The sequence below is a fragment of the Hypanus sabinus genome, chromosome 6 (assembly GCF_030144855.1).
Source record: "Hypanus sabinus isolate sHypSab1 chromosome 6, sHypSab1.hap1, whole genome shotgun sequence".
NCBI classification, from domain to species: Eukaryota; Metazoa; Chordata; class Chondrichthyes; order Myliobatiformes; family Dasyatidae; genus Hypanus; species Hypanus sabinus.
In genome coordinates, this window is record NC_082711.1 from 68055463 (window position 1) to 68083277 (window position 27815).

The 27815-nt window shown below is 39.8% G+C and overlaps 1 protein-coding gene across 1 annotated transcript in view; it reads left to right on the top strand.

The window, feature by feature from the left end:
- The first annotated feature begins 2861 nt into the window (after positions 1 to 2861).
- The window catches only part of dazl (deleted in azoospermia-like), a 58011-nt gene continuing 33057 nt past the window's right edge, over positions 2862 to 27815 (top strand). The window contains exons 1-4 of the mRNA XM_059971459.1: positions 2862 to 2933; positions 12126 to 12266; positions 15412 to 15503; positions 23660 to 23714. Of these exons, the coding sequence (XP_059827442.1) occupies positions 2862 to 2933; positions 12126 to 12266; positions 15412 to 15503; positions 23660 to 23714 (360 nt within the window). The remainder of the gene's footprint in view (positions 2934 to 12125; positions 12267 to 15411; positions 15504 to 23659; positions 23715 to 27815) is intronic.

Below are 27815 nucleotides of genomic sequence, written 5' to 3' on the forward strand. Positions count from 1 at the left end.
GCTCTCCGTGTTTGAACCACGGGCGTTAAAAGGTTCTTCGTGTTTCAAGATGGCGTCAAGTAGCTGCGCGCGACAGGCCAACAGTTAAGGTGAGCGTGCCGAGTACGTACCACCGCGCGCCTCCTAGAGGGGGTGCTATGAAAGTTCACAAACTTCTACACTGCTGACTTCGGTTTGATATTTTGATGGATCGGATTTCAACGTACTTGTTATATTTTTAGTCTCGTGATTATTTACCAGAAAAAGAGTGAATATTTATTGTATTCGGATGGATTGGTCAATGGCTCTCAGCGACTCCCCTCCCGCTTTCTAAAAGGATGGTTGGAGCTGGCTATAAATAGCGGGCGCGGCGGCGCCGGCGCGTGTTGTCTCCGCTCGGTGGCTGTGGGGAGCGAGCTGATATCGCGCCAAATGGCTGAAATGGTAAAGGCACCAAGGCAACGAAAACTAATCACCATTATTCCCCGTGTTCTGGCTTTAAGGGGGCGATTTCAATTAACTTTCGACAACGTGAATATAGAAACTCACACCACGTGCTATGTGTCTTAACGGAATCTAGTACTTCCAACTTTACCAAAGTTTATGCAGAAGCGTCGACGATTTTTTTTTGCTCTTTGAGAACTTAGTAATTTGTTTTTTTTTAATTCGCATAGTTTTCAAAACTCGTTTTCTTAATATATTTTTAATATATGAATGAAGATAATTCATCCAACGATGTTTCTAGCTGCTATTTAAGAAATCTGGTAATACGTTTAAACGATGGCCTAATGGTGTCTGAGAAGATGGGCAGGCTGGAGCAGGAACGGGAGATGACCTGAAGTTTTTGAAAGAGATCATTGTATGGATAGTGCATAGCTGTTTATCGTCTTCCAGCATTTTATGGACATTGAAATCGAAAGGTAGCATTAGGCTACTTTGATCGAAGGAAGAGAGAAAATGGAAAACATTTTGTTTTTCAGGAATTTCTCAAATGAAGTTGACATAAGATGAGGACTGGTTAAATGGATAGAAAAGGAACTGAATAAGTGCTTACTTTCAGTTTGAGGAGTGAATAGCTGGGTGTACTGTAATTTGAAATCAAGATCAATGCTGTTGTCAACTATAGTGATGATTTGAATGAGGTAGCACAATGGAGGATTTAAGTCTTCAAGGGGTTACAGATAACTGAGTAAAAGATGAAATGGAATATAGAAGGAAAGGGTCTATTCACTGGTTTAAAAAAGTACTGTATCTGTTTTTGGTATTATGATAAATGGTGTTCAGAGTAATTTGGTCTTGCAGAGGAATTGCTGGAAGTTTATGTGCTTGTGAAACAACTAGGAAAGTAAATAATGATATTTATTACATAATATAAATGCAGGTGTGGATGTTGTGGTGAAACCATACTCGAGTGATAATGTACAGATCTGGTCTCCCTATCCAAGAGGGAATGTGTGTGATAGTGCATCAAAGCTCACCAGGTTACTGAATGAGTAGGATGTTGGTGGGGCAACTGTTCTGTGAAAAAGAATTAATCAAGCTGTCTCTGTTACCCAGAATTTTGAAGAATAAGATCTCTCCAAAATAAAACTGTTTGGTGCCTGAAGAGTAAATGGTAGTGTAGCGGGTAGACCAATGCTATTCCAGCTTGGGATGTTAAGAGTTTGAGGTTTAATTCTGATGCCATCTGCAAGAAGTTGATGTTCTTCTTGTGAGCGCGTGGGTTTCCTCTGGCTGCTCTGGTTTTCTCCTGCTTTCTAAAGATGAATGGATTAGTACACTAATTCAGTGGTTCCCAATCACCGGGCCGTGAACCTGTACTGGGCCGCAAAGCATGTGCTACTGGGTCGCGAGGAAACTATATGATTTGGTGAAATGAAACGATGTGAGTCAGCTGCACCTTTCTTTATTCTCTGTCACGCCCACTGTTGGAACTTGAACACATGCAAGGTCATTACCCACGCGTCATCCATGTCAGCACAGGAAGAAGATCAACTCCTCGAGCTTGCAAATGATGGTGGGCTAAAAAGTATATTTGACGTAACATTCCTGCCAGTATTCTGGATCAAAGTCAAGGCTGAATATCCTGAGATAGCCACAAAAGCACTGAATACGTTGCTTCCATTTCCAACATCATATCTCTGCGCAGCGGGGTTTTTTGCAATGAATGCAAAGAAAACTAAATTGCAGAATAGACTGGACATGAGGAATCCCCTTCGAGTGTCGCAGTCTCCCATGACCCCTCAATGGGACCATCTTGTTGCAAGGAAGCAAGCCCAGTGCTCCCACTGATTCAGTGATATTGGTGTGTTGCAATGATTTTATATGTTCATACAGGGAAAATGTGCGTTGTGTGTTTAATATTAAATTTGTTAGATAAACCCTTTTAGAAATGATTTTGAGTGTAGTAGCCACTTAAGTGTCTTAGTTGACTTAATACCTATATTACGGTTGTGATTAACACCCCTCCCCCCCCCCCCCCCCCCAACTGGTCGGCCGGTCCACAATGATATTGTCAATATTAAACCGGTCCGCGGTGCAAAAAAAGTTGGGGACCCCTGCACTAATTGATCATTATAAATTGTCCTGTGATTAGGCTTAGTTAAATAAATAGATTTCAGCACAGTGTGGCTTGCTGGACTGGTAGGGCCTGTTCCATATTGTCCTTCTAAATAAAAATAAAATACTTCCTGTCTCAGATACCTAGGACTGGTGTCACATTCCTAAAATTCAAGTGTCCCCCATTTTTCGAACTTTCGCTTTATGACAACTCGCTGTTACGAAAGACCTACATTAGTACCCATTTTCACTAACCAAAGAGATTTTCACTTTTACGGGGAAAAAAACACTCTTTATAAATGTTTACCCCGAGAAAGACTACAATGACTGTGAAGCCTTGTGCAGGCAATTGTTTGCGTATGCGTGTACATGCATACACATGCATACGTATGCGTGTACGTGCCGTTTTTTTTTCTCTCCAAATCTATTTTTGCTTACTGTCTTCCCGATTTTGATCAGTGAAACTACACCATACTTACAATATTTCTACTTTATATAGTGTGTATATTTATCATATCATTCCTATTTTTACTATATGTTAGTGTTATTTTAGATTTTATGTTTTGTTTGGTATGATTTGGTAGGTTATTTGGTTCTGCAAATGGTCAAAAAATTTTCCCGTATAAATTAATGGTAATTGCTTCTTCACTTTACGACATTTCAGTTTACAAGCGGTTGCATAGGAATGCTCTACTTTCAGATAGCAGGGGAAACCTGTATTGGTTTGGCAATTAAGGACTGAAATCCAAAGAGATTACCCAAATGAAAATGAATCCTTAAAAATATCTACCCAAGAATTCTGCCATTGAGTATGTTTAAATTGAGTTCATGGGTTTTGGGATTTTAAAAGAATCAAAACGTAGAAAAATGGTGCAGGGGTAAAGTGTTTTTAATACTGTGAATTATCCAATGTGGTATACTTAAGATGTTGCATTCCAAAGTAGAATACCTTTGAATATTAGTAAGGCACTAACTCCTCGTCATCATTAGGTCACATCTGGAATTTCTAGTTAGGGAACGATTTCCCTCTGCGCCGCTCTGACATATTGGGAAATCATGTACGTGGCAGGTTACAGCAGTGGTTTGCCTTTGCCTTCTGCCAGGTGAGTTTAAAGAGGTCACCACCTCTTGCAGTGGATGACCCGGATGTCTAAGTGCCTTGTGCTCTTAGCACTCCACCAACGCCTGAAGTTTTGACCGTTGGACCATTAATCAGCCTCTTCTGCTCAATCCGGCATGGCCAGACTTCAGACGCTGAGATAGGCAGATCCCCTACCTCACCAAGGGTCAAAGACCTGGTGGCTTCCCAAACCTGGTTTGGCCCATCTGCCAAGGTGGTTGACTAGGGTGGGGCCGCTGCGTTTGTTACAGCTACTTGGAGCCATAGGTGAGAGCTGAGTGCCAGGTGGGGACCAAAGATGGACAAGTTGCCCTGAAAAGGGTACGGCAGCTCCCCCCCCCACCGGAGGTGCTACCCCTCCCTAGACACCCCATATACCGCAAGGCACTAACTAGATGGTTCAAAAGGTTCAAATGGCAGAGTAAATAGGTAAATTTAGTTGGGCTTCACAATGGTTGTCAATATAGGTGTGAGGGTAGAATGAGAAATATTCTTATAAAGATCAATTTTATAAAAGGAAAGGCCATTGGTCTTGCATTTTAAAGATCAAGTTGAGAAACCTTTGGTTTGCTTTGGAGAAAAGCAGTTGAGAAAGGCTAGGGGAGGTAATGAAGTGGTTTGAAATGGCAGCAGATCAGTTTGTTGGAGGTGATGGCAGGTGTCCTTTGGTTGAAGAGGAAAAATCAAGTTTTGATTTTTGAGCACACTGGAGGCCCCATGTCAGCGTACTCTTAGAGATCCTGGAATTTTATAGTTAATTATGGCAATTTTCCCTATGCTGCCTGCAGTGGGTTTCTTGAAAGGGCTACACACACCAAAGACAAGAGGAACTCAGCCAGCCAGGCAGAATCTATGGAAAAAAGCACGGTCGATGTTTCGTGCCGAAACATCAACATTTGCTTTTTTCCATAGATGGTGCCTGGCCTGCTGAATTCCTCCAGCATTTTGTGTATGTTGCTAGATTTTCACCATCTGCAGATTTTTCTCTTATTTATTTTTTGAAAGGGTTCTTTAGTTAGGAAATCTTGTTGCTTATGTTCCTGTAATATTTTTTCATTTATTACCTAGTGATAAATGTACTTCATTCACTTGAGTCTTTGTCCTTGAATCTGTCACTTCTGACTACAGCATGTACTTCTATCAAATTCTTCCTGCAGTCCCTCCCCCAAGCCAAACTAAACTCTACAGATGTATTCTGTTCTTGTAATTGACATGTTTTGTGCTGTTGGACTAGAATATCCTTGTGAGCCTCTCCCTCGCCCCCTGGTCCAATCTCATCTTTTTTTTGTAGTGTGGAGACATTAAACCACAGGAGTACTGAGAGCAGTTAATGTTTTATGAAGCTTCATATCATAACCTTGCTTTGCATGCTCTTGATTCAGTTAGTCATCCAAATTCATCACCTTACAATTCACAATTGCTCTGCCCATCTTACTAACTAATCCATAGTGTATTGTCCTGTAGCCTAAGAATTTCCACCCCACTGTTAACACAACATGTATAATGTATCGTGTTCTATTAGCAAATTGATAATGAAAAGTACACTGGCGGTATAGGTCAGTGATCAAAGAACTTAAATTGTGTCTTTGATTTCATATGTAAAGCTGTTGGGAGTGTCAGTTATCTAATACTCTTGAAATAGTTATGGCATAATGCCCCTTAAAACATTTTTTGTGGTGCATTTTTTTGTGATTTAAAAAAAATCTAAAACACCAGAACACAAGTTTAAGATGAAATGAGGACAGTTTAGTGGGGATGTCAGAGGTAGGATTTTTACATAGAGTGGTGGGTGCCTGAAGCCCTCTGCTGGGAGTGGTGGTAGAGCTGATAGAATAAGGACACTTTAGAGACTCTTGGACACATTGATGTAAGAAAAATGAAGGGTTACGAGCTGTGTAGGAGTATAGGGTTAACACACACAAAATGCTGGAGGAACTCAGCATTTATTTCTTCCTCCCCTCCTTCCTATCGTCTTACCCTGATTTGCCATTCTCACCCAACCTATTCTCAAAAGGCATGCTCCCCAATCCAGGCAACATCCTTGTAAATCTCCTCTGCACCCGTTCTATGGCCTCCACATCCTTCCTGTAGTGAGGCAACCAGAACTGAGCACAGTACTCCCAAGTGGGGTCTGTCCAGGGTCCTTTGTAGCTGTAATGTTACTTCTCTGCTCTTGAACTCGATCCCATAGTTATATAGTTAAATATAGTTGCTAGAGGCTCAGCAATCTCCTCCCTCGCCTCCCACAGTAGCCTGGTGTACATTTTGTCTGGTCCTGGAGACTTAACCAACTCGATGCTTTCCAAAAGCTCCAGCACATCCTCTTAATGTCTACATGCTCAAGCTTTTCAATCTGCTGTAAGTCATCCTTACAATCACTTCAGACTGGCATGTTACCTGCATCCTTTTTGATTCTGCAGACAGTGTGGATTGGAAATGCCTTCAGTCTTGTATCAAATTGGAATTTAGTTTCACAACCAATCTTGCTGACAGAAGTAGTAGAGGAATGGACAGAGTTGTCAATTGGAATGGAGGAGTTTAATAGTGATTCAACTGAACTTCCCTTCTTACAGTTGAAAGCCAATATCAGTGGGTCTTTAACAAGGGGAGGAGTTTTTTATTTATCGATACAGCACAGTAACAAGTCTGTGTCTCCTTTTAGCTGAAGGAGCCTGTGCTGTCTAATTACATAATGAACCTACTAACTATATGTCTTTGGAATGTAGCCGGAAGCCAGAGTACCTGGAGGGAATCCACATAGTTACAGGGAGAGCATACAAACAACTTAGTCAGTAGTGGGAATTGAACCCAGGTAGCTAATGCTATAATAGCATTACAGTGATCTGTAGACTACTGAGTTGCTGCAATTTGTGATAAAATTATTAGCAATGTACACAAAATACCTGTGAAACTCAGCAAGTCAGACATTAATATGGACATTAATAAATAGTTGACATTTTGAGCTGAGACTGTTCATCAGGACTGGAAAGGAAGGGGAAAGAAGCCAAAATGAGAAGGTAGGGTAGTGGGAGGAGGACGAGCTAGAAGGTGATGGGTAAAGCCAAATGGTTGGGGGGAATGAAGTAAGAAGCTGGGAGGTGATGTGGAAAAGACCAAAGGGCTAGAGAAGAAGAAATCGGATAGAGAAGAATGGATCATGTGAGAAAGGGGTGGAGAAAGGTCATCAGGGCAAGGTGATATATGTGAGGAGAAGAGGTAAGTGGCCAGAGTGGAGGACAGAAGAGCGAAAGGGGAGGGGATAATCTGAAGTGGGAGAAATTGCTGATAATATCAGGTTGGAGGTTACCTGGACTGACTTGGGTGGCTCTCGAACCTGGGAGCATCCTCATCATGGCTGAAAGGGAAGAGTGACACCTTTCTCCCAAGATCCACTTTCTTATCAGATTACTCCTTCCTCTAGCCCATTGCCTTTTCCACCTATCACCTTCAAGCTTCTTACTTCATCTCCCCTCCCCCACCCAGCTGGCTTCATCTATTACCTAGCTTGTCCTCGTCCCACCTCCTTATTTTGCTTCTTTCCCCTTTTCAGTGCAGATGAAAAGTCTAGGTCTGAAACACCAACTGTTTATTCATTTCCATAGATGCTGCCTGACTTGCTGAGTTCCGCCAGCATTTTGTGTATATTACTCTGGATCTCCAGCATCTGCAGGATCTCTGTGGTTTTGATAATATTATTAGGTTCCTCTGTAGAGAATTCTAGGTTTTAAACAAATGATAAGGAATGAAAAATGCTTCCATAATGCAACTGAGAGACTTGAGAGTGATATTGTTCTAGTTTGTTTTCCTGAGATTAAGTGCTGTGAATTTGAGTAAGGTTCATCAACATGATTCAGTGAATCCCTAAATGGTATTCACTGCAGCCTGAAAGGGGAATTGGGGAATATTATAGATTTGTGGATTGGGTACCAATCAACTACTTTATCTAGATTTATGGAGTTTATTTTACAAGTGTTAGTGATGCACTAAAGTCATTAGGTGGTAGAATATTTGAGTAATGTAATGTTATTTGTGACAATTATCCAACTTCTGACCTTCATGAATAGTGGTGACCCCAACATGTTGAGTGTGGAGTTGTATGATGGTAATTTAATTGAACATCAGTAAGGAAGTGGTCCATCAATAGGGTCTTGCTCCACCTCTTCCCTTCACCTTTCTATACTGGTTATTTCCTCCTTTCCAGGCCATGTGAGGAGTCTTGATACAAATAGTGACTGTTTATTTCCTTCCATTGATGCCTCCTGACTTACTAAGTTCTTCTACTGCTTTTTCTGCATTGCTCCAGATTCATCTGAATGTTGCCTGGATTGAACTTCGATGTGAGAAAGTGATTTGGTTGAGTTTGTTTTTACGGCAAGGAAGGCTGAGGGTGAATCTGGTAGAACTATATAAAATTACAAGGTGCATAAGATAATGTAAGTTTTCCCCTCAGATGTCAGACTAAAGGATGGGAGACTTGGAGGTGATCTGAGGAAGTTGTTTTTCATTCATAGGGTGGTTGAAATCTGGGATACACTCGAATTGAGGAGGCAGATACACTTGTATTTAATTGATAGTCTTGGAGTATTTCAGATTCAGTTTATTGTTATTTAGAAACCACAAATGCAATGCAGTTTTAAAAAATGAGACAACGTTCCTCCAGAATGATATCACAAAAGCATATGACAAAACAGACTACACCAGAAAATCCACATAACATTTGGCAATCCCCAATCTGGAGTCCGGAGAGGCTGCTGTGTATTAATATCTCACTGCCATCTTAAATTTTTTGGATCTTAAATTATTTGAAGCATTGTAGCATATAATGCCATAGGCTTTGAATTGAGAAAAGGAATTATTGTTGGTAAATGTTTGATTTGCAGCCCAGGTATTGATGGGCCAAAGGGCCCGTTTCCATTCTTTTTGACTGAATCCATAAATATTAAAATTATGAAGCAAAGTGAACACTTAAGCATATGTAAGCTCAGGTTTATTTCTGTCAAATCCTAAGTGCTTTTTAAAAGGTAAGTGAGATGTGCAGCTTTAAAGAAGTACACAGGTACAGAGCAAAGAAGTTATATTAAATTTGTCTAAAACATTAGACCCCAGATGTTGTATAGAGGAATTATATGCAGAATTAAAAGGGCTAAAACCCAACTGACTTACTGGCAGCTTGACAAGCTGTGCTGTGAGAATAATGTATGAACAAAGAAGTGTTTGTTGCATGAAAACTGCACAGTACCCTTATCAGTACATATGTGATAGCAAATGTTTTTAACAGCAGGTCAGACCATACTCGGGGATTACTTGGGTTGCAGATTTTCCCAGGCTCTGTGAGTGGGGACTCTAGTTCAACTGAGCAATGCAAGCTTGCTAATAAACAGTATGTAATTTTAAGTAAACTGACAATTTTTCTCTGGGTTTGAACCTTAAGACCTCTGGTAGAGAGGTAGATCAACAGTTTTGCAATCTATATTGTTTTCTCCACCTCTGTGGCTTGCAAGGTGCTGAGAAGATACTAAACGTGAAGATTTTGTAGAGCAACAGATTGAGGTTATCATTGCTAGGCATTGTTTACTTTTCTAGGTGACACAATTATAAAAACATGATTTGAATAAGGAATTTTAATCTTATTGAAGTTGCTACCACATTTAATAGGATACATTATTAATGTTAGTATTGAGGGCATTGATATTGAAGTGTATGTTGAGCAAATAATATTGAATTGGACTATATATAAGCTTTACTCTGCAGACCTGTAACTGCTGCACCCTGGTAGTAACGGCAACAATGAGAGAAGTAATTCATTCATTTTGAATTGGTTTGGGATGTTCTGAGGTTGATTATTTGTTCCTTTTCGAATAAAGGAAACTTGTAATGCTAACTGTACCAAATGTGTTTTGCTAAGTTTAGATTTTAATTGTAGCTTGTGTTTCTCTGGATGAAGTTTTAGAAATAATAAACTGTATCTGATTCAACTATTGCTTTTTAATAATAATTCAATTACTTTTGTAGACTTGCCCTTCTTACACCTTCAGTATGAAGATGATTGTAGAGTTCTAGTTTTACATTTTAACAAACTGCAACCATAAACTTTTGCAGTATGGCTAGTTAATCATTTGTCAATATTTTCATAATATCTTGCCACATTTAACTGAATTTGTTCTATGTAGCTTAAAAATTGATGACATTTTTAAGTATTTGCCGCCAGTAATATATTTTAAATACTAATGTACTAATATCAACATCACTGTGCAGAGCATTGCATAGTTGCATAAGAGCAGCCACATCCCTCAATTTGAAGGCACTTATTGTTCAAGCTCTCAGGTGGGACTGCATCATTCTAATTATTGTTGAATTGCTAGTATCAATTGGGGGGAGAAAAGTTACTAGACTGGTGTCCATTTCAACTATTTATCCAACTTTCATGACACTGTTGCTTTGTAGCTAATATTTAAGTGTAAAGGTTAAGCTTTTATTAATGCTCTGGTTTACTTTGGTACTCTCTTCAGGATCTTTTTACCCTTACTGTTCCTTAACTCTACCCACAAGGATTTTACTACTTCGAATCCTATGTCACTTCCAAGAATTTGATTTCATTTTTTAGCAACAGCTGTGGCACCCTCTCTGTCCACCCATCTGCCCTTTCAATACAATGTGTATCCTTGGATGTGAAGCTCCCACCTGTTTATTTACTTTCAGCTACAATTTGATGCCCACACCATACCTACCAATCTTAAACTGCGCCACAAGATCTTCTATCTTATTCAGTATACTGTGTGCATTCAGGTATAACATGTTCAAGTGAATTCATCACTTCTTTGATTTTTGCCCCCTGTGGCACTTTATTTCATCTCACTGACTGCAATTTTGCCCTGTTATCTGCCTATCCTTCCTCAGTCTCACTACACACTGCATCTGGTTGTAAACCAATTGCCCCATCCTTGGCCCTATTATTTCACATCCTTTTTAAACCCTCCCCAACTGCTCTAGCAAATGCCTGCAAAGATATTGGTCCACATCGGGTTCAGGTGTAAGGTCATACCTTCCCCAAAAGAGATCTCAATTATCCAGAAATTTGAAACCTTGCCCAATTTTTATGCCACACATTCATCTGCCAAATCATCATTTTCTTGACTTTGCAGACATGTGCAAAGGCCACAATCCAGAGATTACTAACCAGGGGTCCTGTATTTGTTTCCTGCCCAACTTGATATATTCTGTTTTTATGACCTCCTCCCTTTTCCTACCTATGTTTTTGATCCCAGTATATACAATGACTTAAGGCAGTTCACTCTTCCCTCTTTAGAATGCTTTATATGTACTCAGTTTCATTTTGATTTTGAGGAATTTGGCTTTGGGCTGCGTATAGTATATCTAGCTAAGTGGAGGTTCAAGAGAGTTCCTTGGTTAGTCAAGCTTCGTATTCACAAAGCAAATTACAATGTATGGTTTTTATGCACCTAATTTGTTTATAACATCACCCATTTTCTGGCAAAATACTTCAGATTTTTTAAGCATTTGATAATTTTGTGACATATAATGTAAGTTGTGAGTGTGCCTGGCTCCACCTTCAACTTATAGGTGGTTGCCAATAAATATTTTTGAAAATTCTCTGACTGGTTCACTAGGGTAAATGGGCATTTTCTTGTATGATGCATTTCATGTCTTTATATTGAGCATTTTGGTCACTTGGGTGATGATGAAAAAGAGGTGGACAAGTGACACGATCATTATATGAAATTAAGGTATAGGTAGATAGCTAGAGTTCTGCATGTTAGAGGTGTCTAAAACTAGAGAACATAAATTGAAGCTGAGGGGAAGGAAGCTGAAAGGGGATCCAAGGGATAATTTCAGAGTAGTTGGTATCTAGAATGAGCTGCGAGAGGTGGTGATGGAGGCAGGAACAGTACAACATTTGAGGCATCCAGGCAGATCTTTGAATAAGCTGAACATAGAGGGATTTTGAATAAAATGAGATTAGTAAAGATGGCATGATGGTTGCGTAACATAGTGGACTGTGGATCAATTTCTGTCATGTGCAACTGACTCATCTATCCCAAAATGGGTACAAAAATTTGAGTTTAGTATTTGGGAAAAAAGTTGATTTTGGCTTAGTCTTAACTGTGAACAATTGCTTTTTAAAAATTTCATCACAATCTCTCATACCCAAACCTACACCTCAATCAGCTGTAAGATTGAAAATGACACCGAGTGTCCTTGGCAAATACATGGGTAAAATAATATAACTGGGGCTCAGAGATCCTGAGGAGAACTAGGAGTTGCAACCTGCCAACCTGAGAAAAATCTACCTGTTGAGAAACTCTGGTCTAACAACTAGTTCTCAGCACACATTGGTATACTGCCTTCAATTCCATGTGCTCTGTAACTTTGACCAATGTATTTAGAACTTAAAATAACAAGTTGAATTGTTTTCATGTTATTCTTGAACATTTTCTTTTGTTTGCAGTCTGGAAGAATCATTGAATCACAAGATGTCAATCAGGAATTGGACAGCCAGTCTTCAGCATCTGCTGTGAATCGAAGATATGTTTTGCCAAATGGAAAAATCATGCCAAACACTATTTTTGTTGGTGGAATTGATTTTGAGGTACGTCTTTACTTCGCTAGATTGTGACATTCTTTCATCCCCTCAATTTTAGCACCTCTGTAGCTAAGAGAACAACAGGACTAAAATCTATACCTTCCTCTCACAACTTTTCACTGCTGGAAGAATTTGGTGTAAATATACCAAGCAAAACAACAATTCTTCTATTTGGAATCACTGAGCTTTCCATTGTTTCATGGTTCGGAGAAAAAGAAGCAAAGTAGAATGCGGACATTCAACAGTAGAGGTAAGGAGGGGGGAAGTCTCTGAGAAGCTTTTCAACCAAGGCAAGTTCCATTGAGAGAGTGAATTTGCATCTAGCTAAGGAAATAAAGGATAGTACAAAATTTGAAGAAAAGACATTCTGTAGGTTAGTAATATGCAAAAGAAAAGTTAAAATTGGCAACTTAAGAATTACGCAAAGGTATGGAAATGAGAAAGCTCTTGGATGCGAAGGTTGCAGTGCTGTAAACCTGGTGTGAATTCCCAGTTCAATCTGTTCCTGGCACTGCTTTAAATGCTTTAAAACAATCTCAGCTGTATAGCTCTGTGTGGAGTGGGCCTCTGAGGAAATGGATGACTACCTGAGATGGTTGTCATGGAGCAGGTTGGAATGAGCATTGCAGTCACTTGCACTGAGATCTGTTGCTCAGGACTGCAGGCCAGAATGGTGAATATGGGCCACTAGCAGTTGCTTTTTCTCATGTTGATACCTTATGCCATGTGGTCTCGTGTAACCTTCCTGTTTAGTGTGATGGAAGTTGCTGTCTACCCATTCATGGCCACGAAACTCTACTTTGCCTGGAAACCTATCTATTGTAACAAGCACCCAGTATTAATGTTGACGATTAAATGAAGTAAAGAGCACCTGGAGGAATTGTGAAAGTTCCTGAAGATTGCAGGCTTTAAGGTTAACCAGGATTATTATGTATAAAGTGTGAGGACAGATCTCCTGCTAGGCACCCAAATGTATAGTTTCTTCAAGAAAAAGTCATGTGGGTGGGGTGTGGCAAGGCTAGAAAAAGAAATCCTAAAGAAAACCTGAATATGAACATAGACCATGAGCTTTGTTTCCCCAACACCACTATTATACCCTTTACAAAGAAAAGAAAAAGACTAAAAGGTGAAAATTGGTAGGTATTGAGAGAAAATCAAGCTGCTTAGCCTATAATTGCTCTGCGTTTGATGTGATTGTAATCTGAACTCCAAATTCTTGTCTACCACTGGTAACTATTCACCCCTTTACTTGGCTATCTGCTTCTACCTTAAAATATTTTAATATTCTGCTTCAATCAAATCTTGGAGAAGATTTCACCAATCTTAAATTAGTGATCTCTTTTATGCAGTGCCACTGATTCTAGCTTATTCAATAAGAGGGAGCATTCTCCACAAGCACCTGTCAAGACCCCTCAGGATCTTGTTTTTGATTTCAAGTTGTTTCACTTTTTGAACTGCTGACTTCAATTATAAACTGCTGGTTTCAAGTCTTAATTACAGCCTGTCCTCAAAGACAATCTGCTCCTTTCAGACCTAGTGGTACTTTTTTTTTAAAAAACAAAAAAAAAAATTGGGGATCATATAATGTTGCACATTGAATAATTTTGCAGTTGGGTTTTTAAATGTTACAGATAATTAAGTCTCAAACTGACTTCTCAAGGCTGTGGTCATAGTCATACAGCATAGAAATGTACTCTTTGACCTAGTTGGTTCACGTTGACTAAGATTTCCATTTAAGCTAGTCCATTTTTCTAGCATTTGGCCTATATCCCTCAAATCTTTTCATATTTATGTTTCTGCTTGAGTACTTTTTTAAATGTTAGTACAGCACAGGAATGGGCCCCTTGGCACATGATGTTGTGCTGAACTGATTAAATTATTAATTGTTCACTGTACTAAATCCTATTGCCTATATAATGCCTATGTCCTTCCATTCTCTGAATATTCATGGACCTACCTAAGAGCCTCCTTAACCCTTACATACTGTTTGGGTCAAATTTGACCAGTTTTGACATTTGACAGCAGTAAAAACACCCTAAATGCCATTTTTTAAGCCAAAATTTGATGACTTTTCCGAAAGTGACCCAAAATCAGCAAAAATAAAAAAAAATCAGCTTAAGAGTGGCATTGAGGGGGTTTTTACTGCTGTCAGATGTCAAAACAGGTCAGATTTGACAGGAACAGTATGTAAGGGTTAAATACATTCATCAGAGTGTTGGCACGTGGCCAAGTGGTTAAGGTTTTGGGCTGATGATCTGAAGGTCATTAGTTTGAGCCTCAGCTGAGGCAGCATGTGTGTCCTTGAGCAAGGCACTTAACCACACACTGCTCCTGCATATTTATAGCACAATGGCAGCAGTCAGTGCAGTATGGACAAGACAAGACTACCACCTCTGGCAGTGTATTCCAAGCACCCACCATTCTGTGTGCCCCTCAGAAGTCCTTTACACTTAACCAAAAGTGAGGAGGAAATTGTACATAGAGATAGGATGAGAAAATAATGCTAGGAGAAATCAGAAGGATGGTTGCTTTTTGTGCTGTTACATCAAGTAAATCCATTAGCTGTAGAAAGCTATTCTCAAGCCAGAAATAATGAGATGGGTAAAATGTACAACTGCTTCCATTTTGGGTTTCACTTAGTAATATTTTGATATTTACAAGTAACACTGCAGAAAGTCATCTGCTCCATGTTGAAGTAAAACTTTACAATTTTCTGAACATGACTTAATTTTGAGCTTAATGTTGCACCTTCGAGTGTTTCCAATTTTTTTAAAAAAGAGTTCTGTGTTCTCAGTTTCATTGTTACAAATACTTGTTGGCTTCTGTGCAATCATTCAGGGTTGATGTTCATAATTCTCATTCTTTCCGCATTGACTACTGTTGTGGTCACCTAGGCTTGTTCTTTACTAACCAGCCTTCAGCATGATACTTCATTATCTTGTCACTAGGCCCATCTGAAGATTGTCTTTGAGTCAGTTGTGAGTCGTACATTTGTTCAATTGTCTACATAGAATTGGTCAGTTTTGAGGTTTCAGTAGTTTTCTGGAGCTGTGAAGACCGAAAGGATATGTAAAGATAACCTAATTTTAGTAATGCATAAACATTTAAATCTCTATTAAACAAATGTACTGATTTTTATTTTCCATGATAGATGGGTGAGGATGAAATGCGAAACTTCTTTACAAAGTATGGTGCTGTGAAGCAAGTTAAAATAATCAGTGATGGAGGTGGTGTTTCAAGAGGGTAAGAAATTCTTTATTTGAAGTTAATTATTGCACTATGGTCTTGGTAAATATGAAAGATTGGGAAGAAGTGTTGATTGACTAAATTCCAGCATTTGGCATAATTTATTAAAAGCAGATCTATTCATAACCGAGTTAGGGAACTGGAGCTGCAGCTCGATGACCTTCGCCTGGTCAGGGAGAGTGAGGAGGTGATAGAGAGGAGTTACAGGCAGGTGGTCACTCCGGGGCCACGGGAGGCAGATAGGTGGGTCACGGTCAGGAAGGGGAAGAGGCAGATACTAGAGAGTACCCCAGTGGCTGTACCCCTTGACAATAAGCACTCATGTTTGAGTACTGTTGGGGGTGGGGGGGACAGCCTACCTGGAGGAAGTGACAGTGGCCGGGCCTCTGGCACAGAGGACGGCCCTGTAGCTCAGAAGGGTAGGGATAGGAGAAGGAGGACCATAGTAATAGGGGACTTGATAGTCAGGGGTTCAGACAGGCAGTTCTGTGGAGGTGATTGGGAGTCCCGGATGGTAGTTTGCCTCCCTGGTGCCAGGGTTCGGGACGTTTCTGATCGCATCCAAGATATCCTGAAGTGAGAGGGTGAGGAGCCAGAGGTCGTGGTACATGTAGGTACCAATGACATAGGTAGGAAAGGGGAAGAGGTCCTGAAACGAGAGTATAGGGAGTTAGGAAGGCAGATAAGAAGGACCACAAAGGTAGTAATCTCGGGATTACTGCCTGTGCCACGCGACAGTGAGAGTAGGAATGGAATTAGGTGGAGGATGAATGCGTGGCTGAGGGATTGGAGTAGGGGGCAGGGATTCAAGTTTCTGGATCATTGGGACCTCTTCTGGGGCAGGCGTGACCTGTTCAAGAAGGACGGGTTACACTTGAATCCTAGGGGGACCAATATCCTAGTGGGGAGGTTTGCTAGGGCTACAGGGCAGACTTTAAACTAGTAAGATGGGGGGGGGGGTGGGAATCAATTTGAGAAAACTATGGGAGAGGAGGTTAGTTCACCAGTAGAGCAAGTAAGTAGACAGTGTGTGAGGGAGGAAAGGCAGGTGATGGAGAAGGGATGCGCTTAGCCCGAAGATGTAGGGGAGAAGAAAGAAAAGGATATTAAATTTGAATGCATTGTTAGGGATGAAAAGAGAGGAGGAGGTGGAGAGTATCTTAAATGTATCTATTTTAATGCTAGGAGCATTGTAAGAAAGGTGGATGAGCTTAAAGCGTGGATTGATACCTGGAATTAGATGTTGTAGCTATTAGTGAAACATGGTTGCAGGAAGGGTGTGATTGGCAACTAAACATTCCTGGACTTAGTTGCTTCAAGTGTGATAGAGTAAGAGGGGCCAGAGGAGGAGGTGTTGCATTGCTTGTCCGAGAAAATCTTATGGCGGTGCTTTGGAAGGATAGATTAGAGAGCTCCTCTAGGGAGACTATTTGGGTGGAATTGAGGAATGAGAAAGGTGTAGTAACACTGATAGGAGTGTATTATAGGCCAACTAATGGGGAGCGTGAGTTGGAAGAGCAAATGTGTAAGGAGATAGCAGATATTTGTAGTAAACACAAGGTGGTGATTGTGGGAGATTGGATTGGGAAGCTCATTCTGTAAAAGGGCTGGATGGTTTAGAGTTTGTGAAATGTGTGCAGGATAGTTTTTTGCAACAATACATACAAGTACCGACTAGAGATGGGGCAGTGTTGGATCTCCTGTTAGGGAATGCGATAGGTCAGCTGACAGATGTATGTGTTGGGGAGCACTTCGGGTCCAGTGATCACAATAGCATTAGCTTCAATATAATTATGGAGAAGGACAGGACTGGACCTAGAGTTGCGATTTTTGATTGGAGAAAGGCTAACTTTGAGGAGATGTGAAGGGATTTGGAGAGAGTGGATTGGGTCAAGTTTTATGGGAAGGATGTAATAGAGAAATGGAGGTCATTTAAGAGTGAAATTATGAGGGTACAGAATCTTTATGTTCCTGTTAGGTTGAAAGGAAAGGTTAAAGGTTTGAAAGCACCATGGTTTTCAAGGGATATTAGAAACTTGGTTTGGAAAAAGAGGGATGTTTACAATAGATATAAGCAGCATGGAGTAAAGGAATTGCTCAAGGAATATAAAGAATGTAAAAGGAATCTTAAAGAGATTAGAAAAGCTAAAAGAAGATATGAGTTGGTTTGGCAAATAAGGTGAAAGTAAATCTGAAAGGTTTCTACATTTATGTTAAAAGCAAGAGGATAATGAGGGATAAAATTGGTCCCTTAGGGAATCAAGGTGGTTAGCTATGTGTGGAGCCGAGGGAGATGGGAGAGATTTTGAATGATTTCTTCTCTTCGGTATTCACTAAGGAGAAGGATATTGAATTGTGTAAGGTGTAGGAAGCAAGTAAGGAAGTTATGGAAACTATGACAATTAAAGAGGTGGAAGTACTGGTGCTTTTAAGAAATTTAAAAGTGGATAAATCTCCGGGTCCTGACAGGATATTCCCCAGGACCTTGAGGGAAGTTTGAGGGAAGCAGGAGCTCTGATCTTTCATCTTTCATCTTTCAGATGTCATTAGAAATGGGGATTGTGCCGGAGGATTGGCGTATTGCTCATGTGGTTCCATTGTTTAAAAAGGGTTCCAGAAGTAAGCCTAGCAATTATAGATCTGTCAGTTTGACATCAGTGGTGGGTAAATTAATGGAAAGTATTCTTAGAGATAGTATTTATAATTATCTGGATGGACAGGATCTGATTAGGAGTAGCCAGCATGAATTTGTGCGTGGAAGGTCATGTTTGACAAACCTTATTGAATTTTTTGAAGAAGTTACGAGGAATGTTGATGAGGGTAAGGCAATGGATGTAGTCTATATGGACTTCAGCAAGGCCTTTGAGAAAGTTCCACATGGAAGGTTAGTTAAGAAGGTTCAGTCGTTAGGTATTAATGCTGGAGTAATAAAATGGATTCAACAGTGGCTAGATGGGAGATGCCAGAGAGTAGTGCTGGATAATTGTTTATCGGGATGGAGGCCAGTGACTAGCAGTGTGCCTCAGGGATCTGTTTTGGGCCCAATGTTGTTTGTAATATACATAAAATAATCTGGATGATGGGATGGTAAATTGGATTAGTAAGTATGCCGATGATACTAAGGTAGGAGGTGTTGTGGATAATGAGGTGGGTTTTCAAAGCTTGCAGGGAGATTTATGCCAGTTAGAAGAATGGGCTGAATGTTGGCAGATGGAGTTTAATGCTGAGAAGTGTGAGGTTCTACATTTTGGCAGGAATAATCCAAATAGAACATACAGGGTAAATGGTAGGGCATTGAGGAATGCAGAGGAACAGAGATCTAGGAATAACAGTGCATAGTTCCCTGAAGGTGGAGTCTCATGTAGACCGGGTGGTGAAGGCGGCTTTTGGAATGCTGGCCTTTATAAATCAGAGCATTGAGTACAGAAGTTGGGATGTAATGTTAAAATTGTACAAGGCATTGGTAAGGCCAAATTTGGAATATTGTGTGCAGTTCTGGACACCGAATTATAGGAAAGATATCAATAAATTAGAGAGCGTGCAGAGACGATTTACTAGGATGTTACCTGGGTTTCAGCACTTAAGTTACAGAGAAAGGTTGGACAAGTTAGGTCTCTATTCATTGGAGCATAGAAGATTGAGGGGGGATTTGATCGAGGTATTTAAAATTTTGAGAGGGTTAGATAGAGTTGACGTGAATAGGCTGTTTCCATTGAGAGTAGGGGAGATTCAAATGAGAGGACATGATTTGAGAGTTAGGGGGCAGAAGTTTAAGGGAAACGCAAGGGGGTATTTCTTTACTCAGAGAGTGATAGCTGTGTGGAATGAGCTTCCTGTAGAAGTAATAGAGGCCAGTTGAGTTGTGTCATTTAAGGTAAAATTGGATAGGTATATGGACAGGAAAGGAGTGGAGGGTTATGGGCTGAGTGCGGGTAGGTGGGACTAGGTGAGATTAAGAGTTCGGCACGGACTAGGAGGGCCGAGATGGCCTGTTTCGGTGCTGTGATTGTTACATGGTTATAACCCTTTATATAGTGGCAAAACACTTGGAAAATCAAAATACACAAGCAGAGTTGACTGTTTGGAAAACTAGTGTTTGACAAATTTGAGCTATAATGAATGGACAAAGGGGAAATAAGTGGATGTAATGTATTTGAATTTTCTACAAAAGCATTTAACAGTGTAGTGATGTTAGCACTCTAGTGTCAGGAGAAATGTTTGTGTAGAGAAATGGCTAACACTGCAGTGGGGATAAATGAATTTTGTGTGAATGGTAATATATTGAATAACTGTGCAGTCTACACATTGTATTGCTTTCCCACAAATAATTTCTTCCTAACTGGTATGTCAAATTAAACTTTCTGTGACTCTTGTATTCTGGAGTACATTGCTTGCTCTGTATTTTACTCTGGTAATCATGTCAATCTTCATTAGATTTGGGCTGCTAAGTATTATCAACAGCTTTAAAAGTAAATCATTTTTGGGAACAGTATAGCACAGTTCTAATTTTGTGCAATTATTTCATCAGTTAAAATGAATAAATGGAATTCTAGGTTCAAAGAAGGTAACCAATGTTGTATATAAATACCTCTTTTTTTTTTCTCTGAAAGAATTGATATTATGACCAGGTGGCAGTGAATTTGTAGGGAGCTGGGGAGTGTGTTGTGAACATTGGAATGCTGATGTTCCTTTTGCATTCAGCCAGTCATCAGGATAATAATCCTAAAATCCAAGCTCTGTGTGGCAGATTTAAAAGAATTAAGAATCAACAAAGTTGTGTCTGAATGTATTTGTTTAATTATTGGTTTTGATTCAGTCGCTAGGTATACATGGTGAAGTAGTAAATTGGATTAGACATGGGCTCAATGGGAGAAGTCTGGTAGTGGAGGATTGCTTCTCTGAGTGGAGACCTGTGAGATGTGGTATGCCACAGGGATCAGTGCTGGGTCCATTGCTATTTGTCATCTGTATCAATGATCTGGACGATAATGTGGTAAATTGGATCAGCAAATTTGCTGATGATATTAAGATTGGAGGTGTAGTGGACAATGAGGAAGGTTTTCAAAGCTTGCAGAGGGATTTGGACCAGCTGGAAAAATGGGCTGAAAAATGGCAGATGGACTTTAATACAGACAAGTGTGAGGTATTGCACTTTGGAAGGAAAAACCAAGGTAGAACATACAAGGTAAATGGTAGGGCACTGAGGAGTGCAGTAGAACAGAGGGATCTGGGAATACAGATACAAAATTCCCTATAAGTGGTGTGACAGGTACATAGGGTCGTAAAGAGAGCTTTTGGTACATTGGCCTTTATAAATCAAAGTACTGAGTATAAGAGTTGGAATTGTATGGTGAGGTTGTATAAGGCATTGAGGCTGAAATTGGAGTATTGTGTGCAGTTTTGGTCACCAAATTACAGGAAGGATATTAATAAGTTTGAAAGAGTGCAGAGAAGGTTTACAAGGATGTTGCTGAGACTTCAGAAACTGAGTTACAGAGAAAGGTTGAATAGGTTAGGACTTTATTCCCTGGAGCATAGAAGAATGAGGGGAGACTCGATAGAGGTATATAAAATTATGATGGGTATGGATAGAGTGAATGCAAGCAGGCTTTTTCCACTGAGGTTAGGGGAGAAAAAAACCTGAGGATGTGGGTTAAGGGTGAAGGGGGAAAAGTTTAAAGGGAACATTGGGGGGGAGGCCTTCTTCACACAGTGGTGGGGGTATGGAACGAGCTGCCAGATGAAGTGGTAAATGCGGGCTCACTTTTAACATTTAAGAAAAACTTGGACAGCTACATGAATGAGAGGTGTATGGAGGGATATAGTCCGGGTGCAGGTCCATGGGACTAAGCCGAAAAATGGTTCGGCACAGCCAAGAAGGGCTGAAGGATCTGTTTCTGTGCTGTAATGTCCTGTGGTTCCATGGATTTCCTTCTGTAAAGTTAGACTGTAAAAATCAAAATGATCCTTTCTGTTAAGCAAGTTTACCTTGGATAATCCATTTGACAAACTTGGATCCAAATCTCTTGATAGCGCTGCACCCAGCATTTGATTTTTAAAATAAACTGTTAAACTTTGGTTATCGTCTCTGCTATATTAAATAAAAAGCAAATATAAAACAATATAACCTGTCAGAAAAAGCAAAGATAACAAGTGTAGGGTACCTTGGTTTTCAAGAGGTATTGAGGGTATGGTTAAGAGAAAAAAGATGTATAGCAAGTATAGGCAAGTAGGAACAAATGAGGCGCTTATGGAGTACAAGAAATGCAAGATAAAACTGAAGAAAGAAATCGGGAAGGCTAAAAGAAGGCATGAAGTTGCTCTAGCAGACAAGTTGTAGGAGATTACATAGGTATGTTAAGAGCAAAAGGATTGCAAGGGACAAAATTCACCCTCTGGAACACAAGAATGGCAATCCCAAGTGTGAACCCAAAACAGACGTAGGAGATATTAAATGAATTCTTTGCATCTGTATGTACTTAGGCAATTAGAGTCTATAGAAGTGAGGCAAAGCAGCATCATGGATCCTGTATAGATAACAGAGGGGGTGTTTGCTACCCTGAGGCAAATCAAGCTGGATAAATCCCCCGGGCCTATCAAGGTGTTCCTCGGACCCTATAGGCAACATGCAGAAATTGCCAGGGCCGTAGCAGAGATATTTTTAAAATCCTGAGCATCAGGAGCAGTATCAGAGGGATTGGAGGGATAGCCAGTGATGTTCCACTGTTTTTGTTTTTTTTAAAAAGGCTGTAAACAGACCAGGAAATCATAGGCAAGTGAGTTTGACATCAGTTGTGGGAAGGTTATTGGAAGGTATTCTAAGGGACTGGCTCTTCTAGCTCTTTTGAGGAAGTTACCAAGAAAATTGAAGGCAAAGCAGTGCATGTTGTGTACATGGACTTTAGTAAGGCCTTTGACAAAGGTCTCGCATGGGATGCTGGTGAAGAAGGTTCAGTAGGTCAGCATTCAAGATGAGGTAGTAAATTGGATTAGATATTAGCTTTGTAGAACTAACCAGAGAGTGATAGTAGAGTGTTGGCTCTCTCACTGGAGACTTGTGGCTAGTGTTGTGCTGTAGGAATCAGCGCTGGGTCCATATTGTTTGTCATCTATTATCAATCATCCGGATGATAATGTAGTTAACAGAATCAGCAAATTTGCAGATGACATTAGGACAGCAAGGAAGGCTATCGTGGCTTGCAGAGGGATCTACATCAGCTGAAAAAATTGGGCTGAAAAATGGCAGATGGAATTTAATGTAGACAAGTAAGGTTTTGCATCTTGGCAGGACCAACCAGGGTAAGGCTTGCACAGTGAACAGCAGCACACTGATGAGTGTGGTAGCATAAAGGGATCTGGGAATACAGGTACATAATTCGTTGGAAGTGGCATCACAAGTAGATAGGGCCATGAAGAAAGCTTTTGGCACATTAGCCTTTATAAATCAATGTATTAAGTGCAGAAGATGGGATATTATGTAAAGGATATTGCCATGTCTGGAGAACCTAAATTATAAGGAAAGATTGATTAGGTTAGGACTGTATTCTGTCGAACATAGAAGATTGAGAGGAGATTTGATAGAGGTATACAAAATTTTGAGGGGTATAGATAGGGTAAATGCAAGCAGGCAAATAAATGCAAGTGGGAGTACAAATTGAGGCCATGGCTGAAGGTGAAAGGTGTGAAGTTTAAAGGGAACTTGAGGAGGAAACTTCACTCAGAAGGTCTTGAGAGTGTGGAATTAGCTGCCAGTACAGGTGGTGCGTGCAAGCTAGATTTCAACCTTGAAGAGAAGTTTGGATAATAGGGTTATGGAGGGCTATGGTCCTGGTGCAGGTAGATGAGAGTAGGCAGTTGAAATGGTTTTGGCATGAACTAGATGGACCAAGGGACCTGTTCCTGTGCTGTACTTCTGACTCCATGACTCTAAGTAAAAATTGAGGTGGTGTAACGGAATGCCATGGATTGCTTCTTGTTCCCTATATAATATTTCTGCTTTGATGTCAGTCCATGCAAATTAAGTGCCATGTTTCCAACAACAGTGACTACATGTGGGTTTTGGAAGTAAATTACCTTGTCTTGATTTTGTTGATTGTACCTTTTATGTGATACTAATTAAATCATGAATTTAAACAATCTTTCTTTATATTCAGATACGGTTTTGTTTCATTTCACAATGATGTGGATATACAGAAGATTATTTCAGAAGTAAGTGAAGTTTTCCACACAGATGATTTAAGTTTATAAAGTTCAACTGCAGTATGTTGAGTCTTTTATCAAGTTAAAATTGTTTGAATGAAAATACTTAAACATTAATTTTAATTGAGACTGCATGTGAAAATGAGTTAGTATAGTTAATCGCTTGCAAAAGGTCTTGAATTTTTGTAATTAAAGCTTAAAAGATATACTAGATTCATTGCAGAGGAAATAGATTTTGTTCAAAATAGAAATCTGTATCTTCAAAGGAACTGCAGTTACAAAAAAATTTTGAATTGGGTCCCCCCTAACTATGTAGGTAGAGTTGTACAGTTTTAGCCTTTCAAAGTTGGGGTGACACAAAGTACCAGTGTTGTCTTAAATTATCCATCTGGGCACTGCCCTGTTCTTGTCTCCTAAGCCTGTACAAAGTACTTAAAATTCTGTTTGAAACTATTACTTACTTGGCTATCATTTTCTAACAGTGCTTACCAAATTATCATTAACCTTATTGCTTTTTTTTTTCTTTTTGGTACATTCACATGCATATACCTATTAATAACTAGAATAAAAGATAGGAACAGGAAGCTTTAGGTCTGTCAAGCCATTTTTGCCTTAGTTTTGTTTTCTTTCCGAGTCCTCGTATTGTGGACTAACAAGTAACCAATATACTTGAATATAATATTTGGCATTTACAGCTCTGGAATAGATTAGTTGAATCATTTTTGATCTGCTTGTAATTTAAATACATTAAGGAGCTCAATAGTTTATTCAGTGCAGCAGGTATGGTGTACTATCGCAAGTTTTTTTTTGTTCTATCCCTATTCAGTGAATACTGACATTCCATCTTTCTCATTTGCTTACTGTGCTGCCTGCTAGTTTTTTTTGTATGTTGTATGATTTCTGAGCATGCCTGTACAAATGCTTTTTTAACGTTATATCTGATTCCACACTCCACTATGGTATTATGTTCCAAGGTGTGTGGGAGTTTAAAGTAGATGTACAAGATACATTTTAAATATGCACATGCACACTATTTGACATTTCTGCCCTTGAGGGAAAAAGTAACTGTGCTTAGCCTACGTCCCTCATAAACTTTGTATATTTCTATCTGGTCACCCTTCAGCATCCAATGCTCCAGAGAAACAATCCAGGTTTGTCCAACCTCTCATTATAGGTAATAGCCTCCAATCCAGACAAAGTTACCTCATCCTCCTCATAATATGGTGAACATACAGTGCCTATAAAAAGTATTCACTTCCTTGGAAGTTTTCATGTGTATTGTTTTACAGCATTGAATCACAGTGGATTTAATTCAGCTTTTTTTGACACTGATCAACATAAAAGACTTTTGTGTCGAAGTAAAAAACAGATCTCTACAAAGTGATCTAAATTAATTGTAAATATAAAACACAAAATAATTGATTGAGTATTCTTCCTTCCCCCTTAATATGACACACCAAATCATCACTTAGCTACCAATTGCTTTTCGAAGTCACATAATTAGTTAAATGGATATCACCTGTGTGCAGTCGCGCTGCTTCAATTGATTGCAGTAGAAATACACCTGTATCTGGAAGGTTCAACTGCTGGTGAGTCAGTATCCTGGCAAAAACTACACCATAAAGACAAACGAGCACACCAAATAACTCTGCTAAAAGGTTATTGAAAAGCACAAGTCAGATACATACAAGAAAATTTCCAGGTCACTAAATGTTCCTTGGAGTACAGTTAGGTTAGTCATCAAGAAATGGAAAGATATGGCACAGCTGTAAATCTACCTGGAGCGGGCCATCCTCAAAACAAAGTGACTGTGCAAGAAGGGGACAAGTGAGTGACGTCACCAAGAGATTGATGACAGTTCTGGAGGAGTTATAAGTTTCAGTGGCTGAGATGGGATAGACTGTGCGTACAACTGTTGCATTGGTGCATCACCAGTCGCAGCTTTATAGGAGAGTGGCAAAGGGAAAGCTGCTGTTGGAAAAACTCACATGAAATCTCAGATGGAGATTGCCAGACTCTGAAGTCAGCTGGAAGGAGGTTCTGTAGTCTGATGAAACCAAAATTGAGCATTTAGTCTGATGGCCAAAAAGCTATGTTTGGCATAGGCCAAACACTGCACATCATCAAAAATACACCATCCCTACTGTGAAGCATAGTGGTGGCTGCATGATGCTGTGGGGATACTTCACTGCAGCTGGCCCTGGAAGGCTTGTCAAGTAGAGGGTAAAATGAATGCAGCAAAATTACAGGGAAATCCTGGAGGAAAACCTAATGCAATCTGCAAGAGAACTGCGACTTGGGAGAAGATTTGTTTTCCAGCAAGACAATGATCCTAAGCATAAAGTCAAAGCTTCACAGAAATGGCTTGAAATTAACAAAGTTAATGTCCTAGAGTGCCCAAGTTAGAGTCAAGACCTCAATCCAATTGCGAATTTGTGGCTGGACTTGAAAAGGACTGTTCACTCACAATCCCAGTGCAACTTGACAGAGCTTGAGCAGTATTTGTAAGAAGAATGGGAGGGGGGTGGGAATTGCAGTGTCCAGATGTGCAAAGCTGATGGAGACCTATCCACACAGACTCTAGGCTGTAATTGCTGCCAATGATGCATCTACTAAATACATACTTGAAGTGGGTGAATACTTCTGCATTCAGTTATTTTGTGTTTTATATTTGTAATTAATTTCACTTTGTAAAAATTGGTTTTCACTTTGACATGAAAGAGTCTTTTCTGTTGATCAGTGTCAAAAAAGCCAAATTAAATTAAAACAATGAAACATGAAAATTTCTAAGGGGGAGGTGTGAATACTTTTAATAGACACTGTAATTGTACACAGTATACCCATCTTTTGTATCTAGTCTCCTGACCAATGAAGGCATGCTACCCTTTAATCTTTGCACCCTGTCTACTTGTGTTGCCTCTTTCAGAGCACTGTGGACTTGTACTCCCAAGATCTCGCTGTACATTACTACTCATAAGGATTCTGCCATTTACTGTATACTTTTGCATTTGACCTCCTACAGTGCAATACCTTGATAAACTCAATCTACTATTTTTCCACTTGTATTTCCAACTGATCAATATTCTGCTGTATCCTTTGACAGCCGTCCTTACTATCCAGAGGTCCCGTCATTGACCTTCTCCCTTGGCAATTTTTAAATCCAGTCTTCCAAATTATTATGGATCTTTGGCCCTTTTTTTTGGATTGGCCTTCTGTTAAGGAACTTGTTGGAAGCATTACCAAAGTCATTGCCCTATGTTCATCAATCTTCTTTACCTTCATTGCACACCTCAGTTCTTAAGACATGTGAAGTCCCTGGCAGTCATTGCCTATCTGTAATAAGTTCGTGCTTTTCCAAATACAAGTAAGTTCTATCCTGAATGATCTTCAATATTTTCCCTGCACCCACTTGCTCTTCAGATGCTGTTTGCTCTAATTCTACTCCTCTCAGCCCATTCCCAGGTCAATTAAAACAAAATTGTTATTGTTGGCATACTGTATGGCATGAAATTTGATTTATGGCAGCAGTACAGTGCAATGCATAAACATTGGAATAAATAACAATAAGAATATATAAAAGTGCAAAAATGTGACTCAATCTTCAGGGGTTAATGGACCATTCAGAAATGTGATGGCAGAGGGAAAATTGCTATTTGTAAAATGTGTGTGTGTGCGTGTGTATATCTTCAGGCTCCTGTGCCATCTCGAGGATAGTAGTGTTGCAAAGAAGGCATATTCTGGATGGTGAGAGTCCTTAATGATGGAAGTGACTGAGTTTACAATGCTTTGGAGCTTTTTTTTTCTAATCCTGTGCATTAGCATGTCCGTGCCAGATGGTGATGCAACCAGTCAGTGCTCTCCCCAGTACATGTATATAGAAATTTGCTAGAGTATTTGACATGCCAAACTTCCTTAAACTCCTATTGAAATATAGCTGCTGGCATGCCGCCTTTGTAATTGTATAAATATGTTGAGCCCAGAGTAGATCTTAAGAGATGATGATACACTGGAATTGAGTTGAAGCTGCCCAATCTTTCCATTTTTGGGCCCATCTATGAAAACTGCTGTGTTCTCCAAATTTTCCCTTTTCTGAAGTCCATAATAAATTCC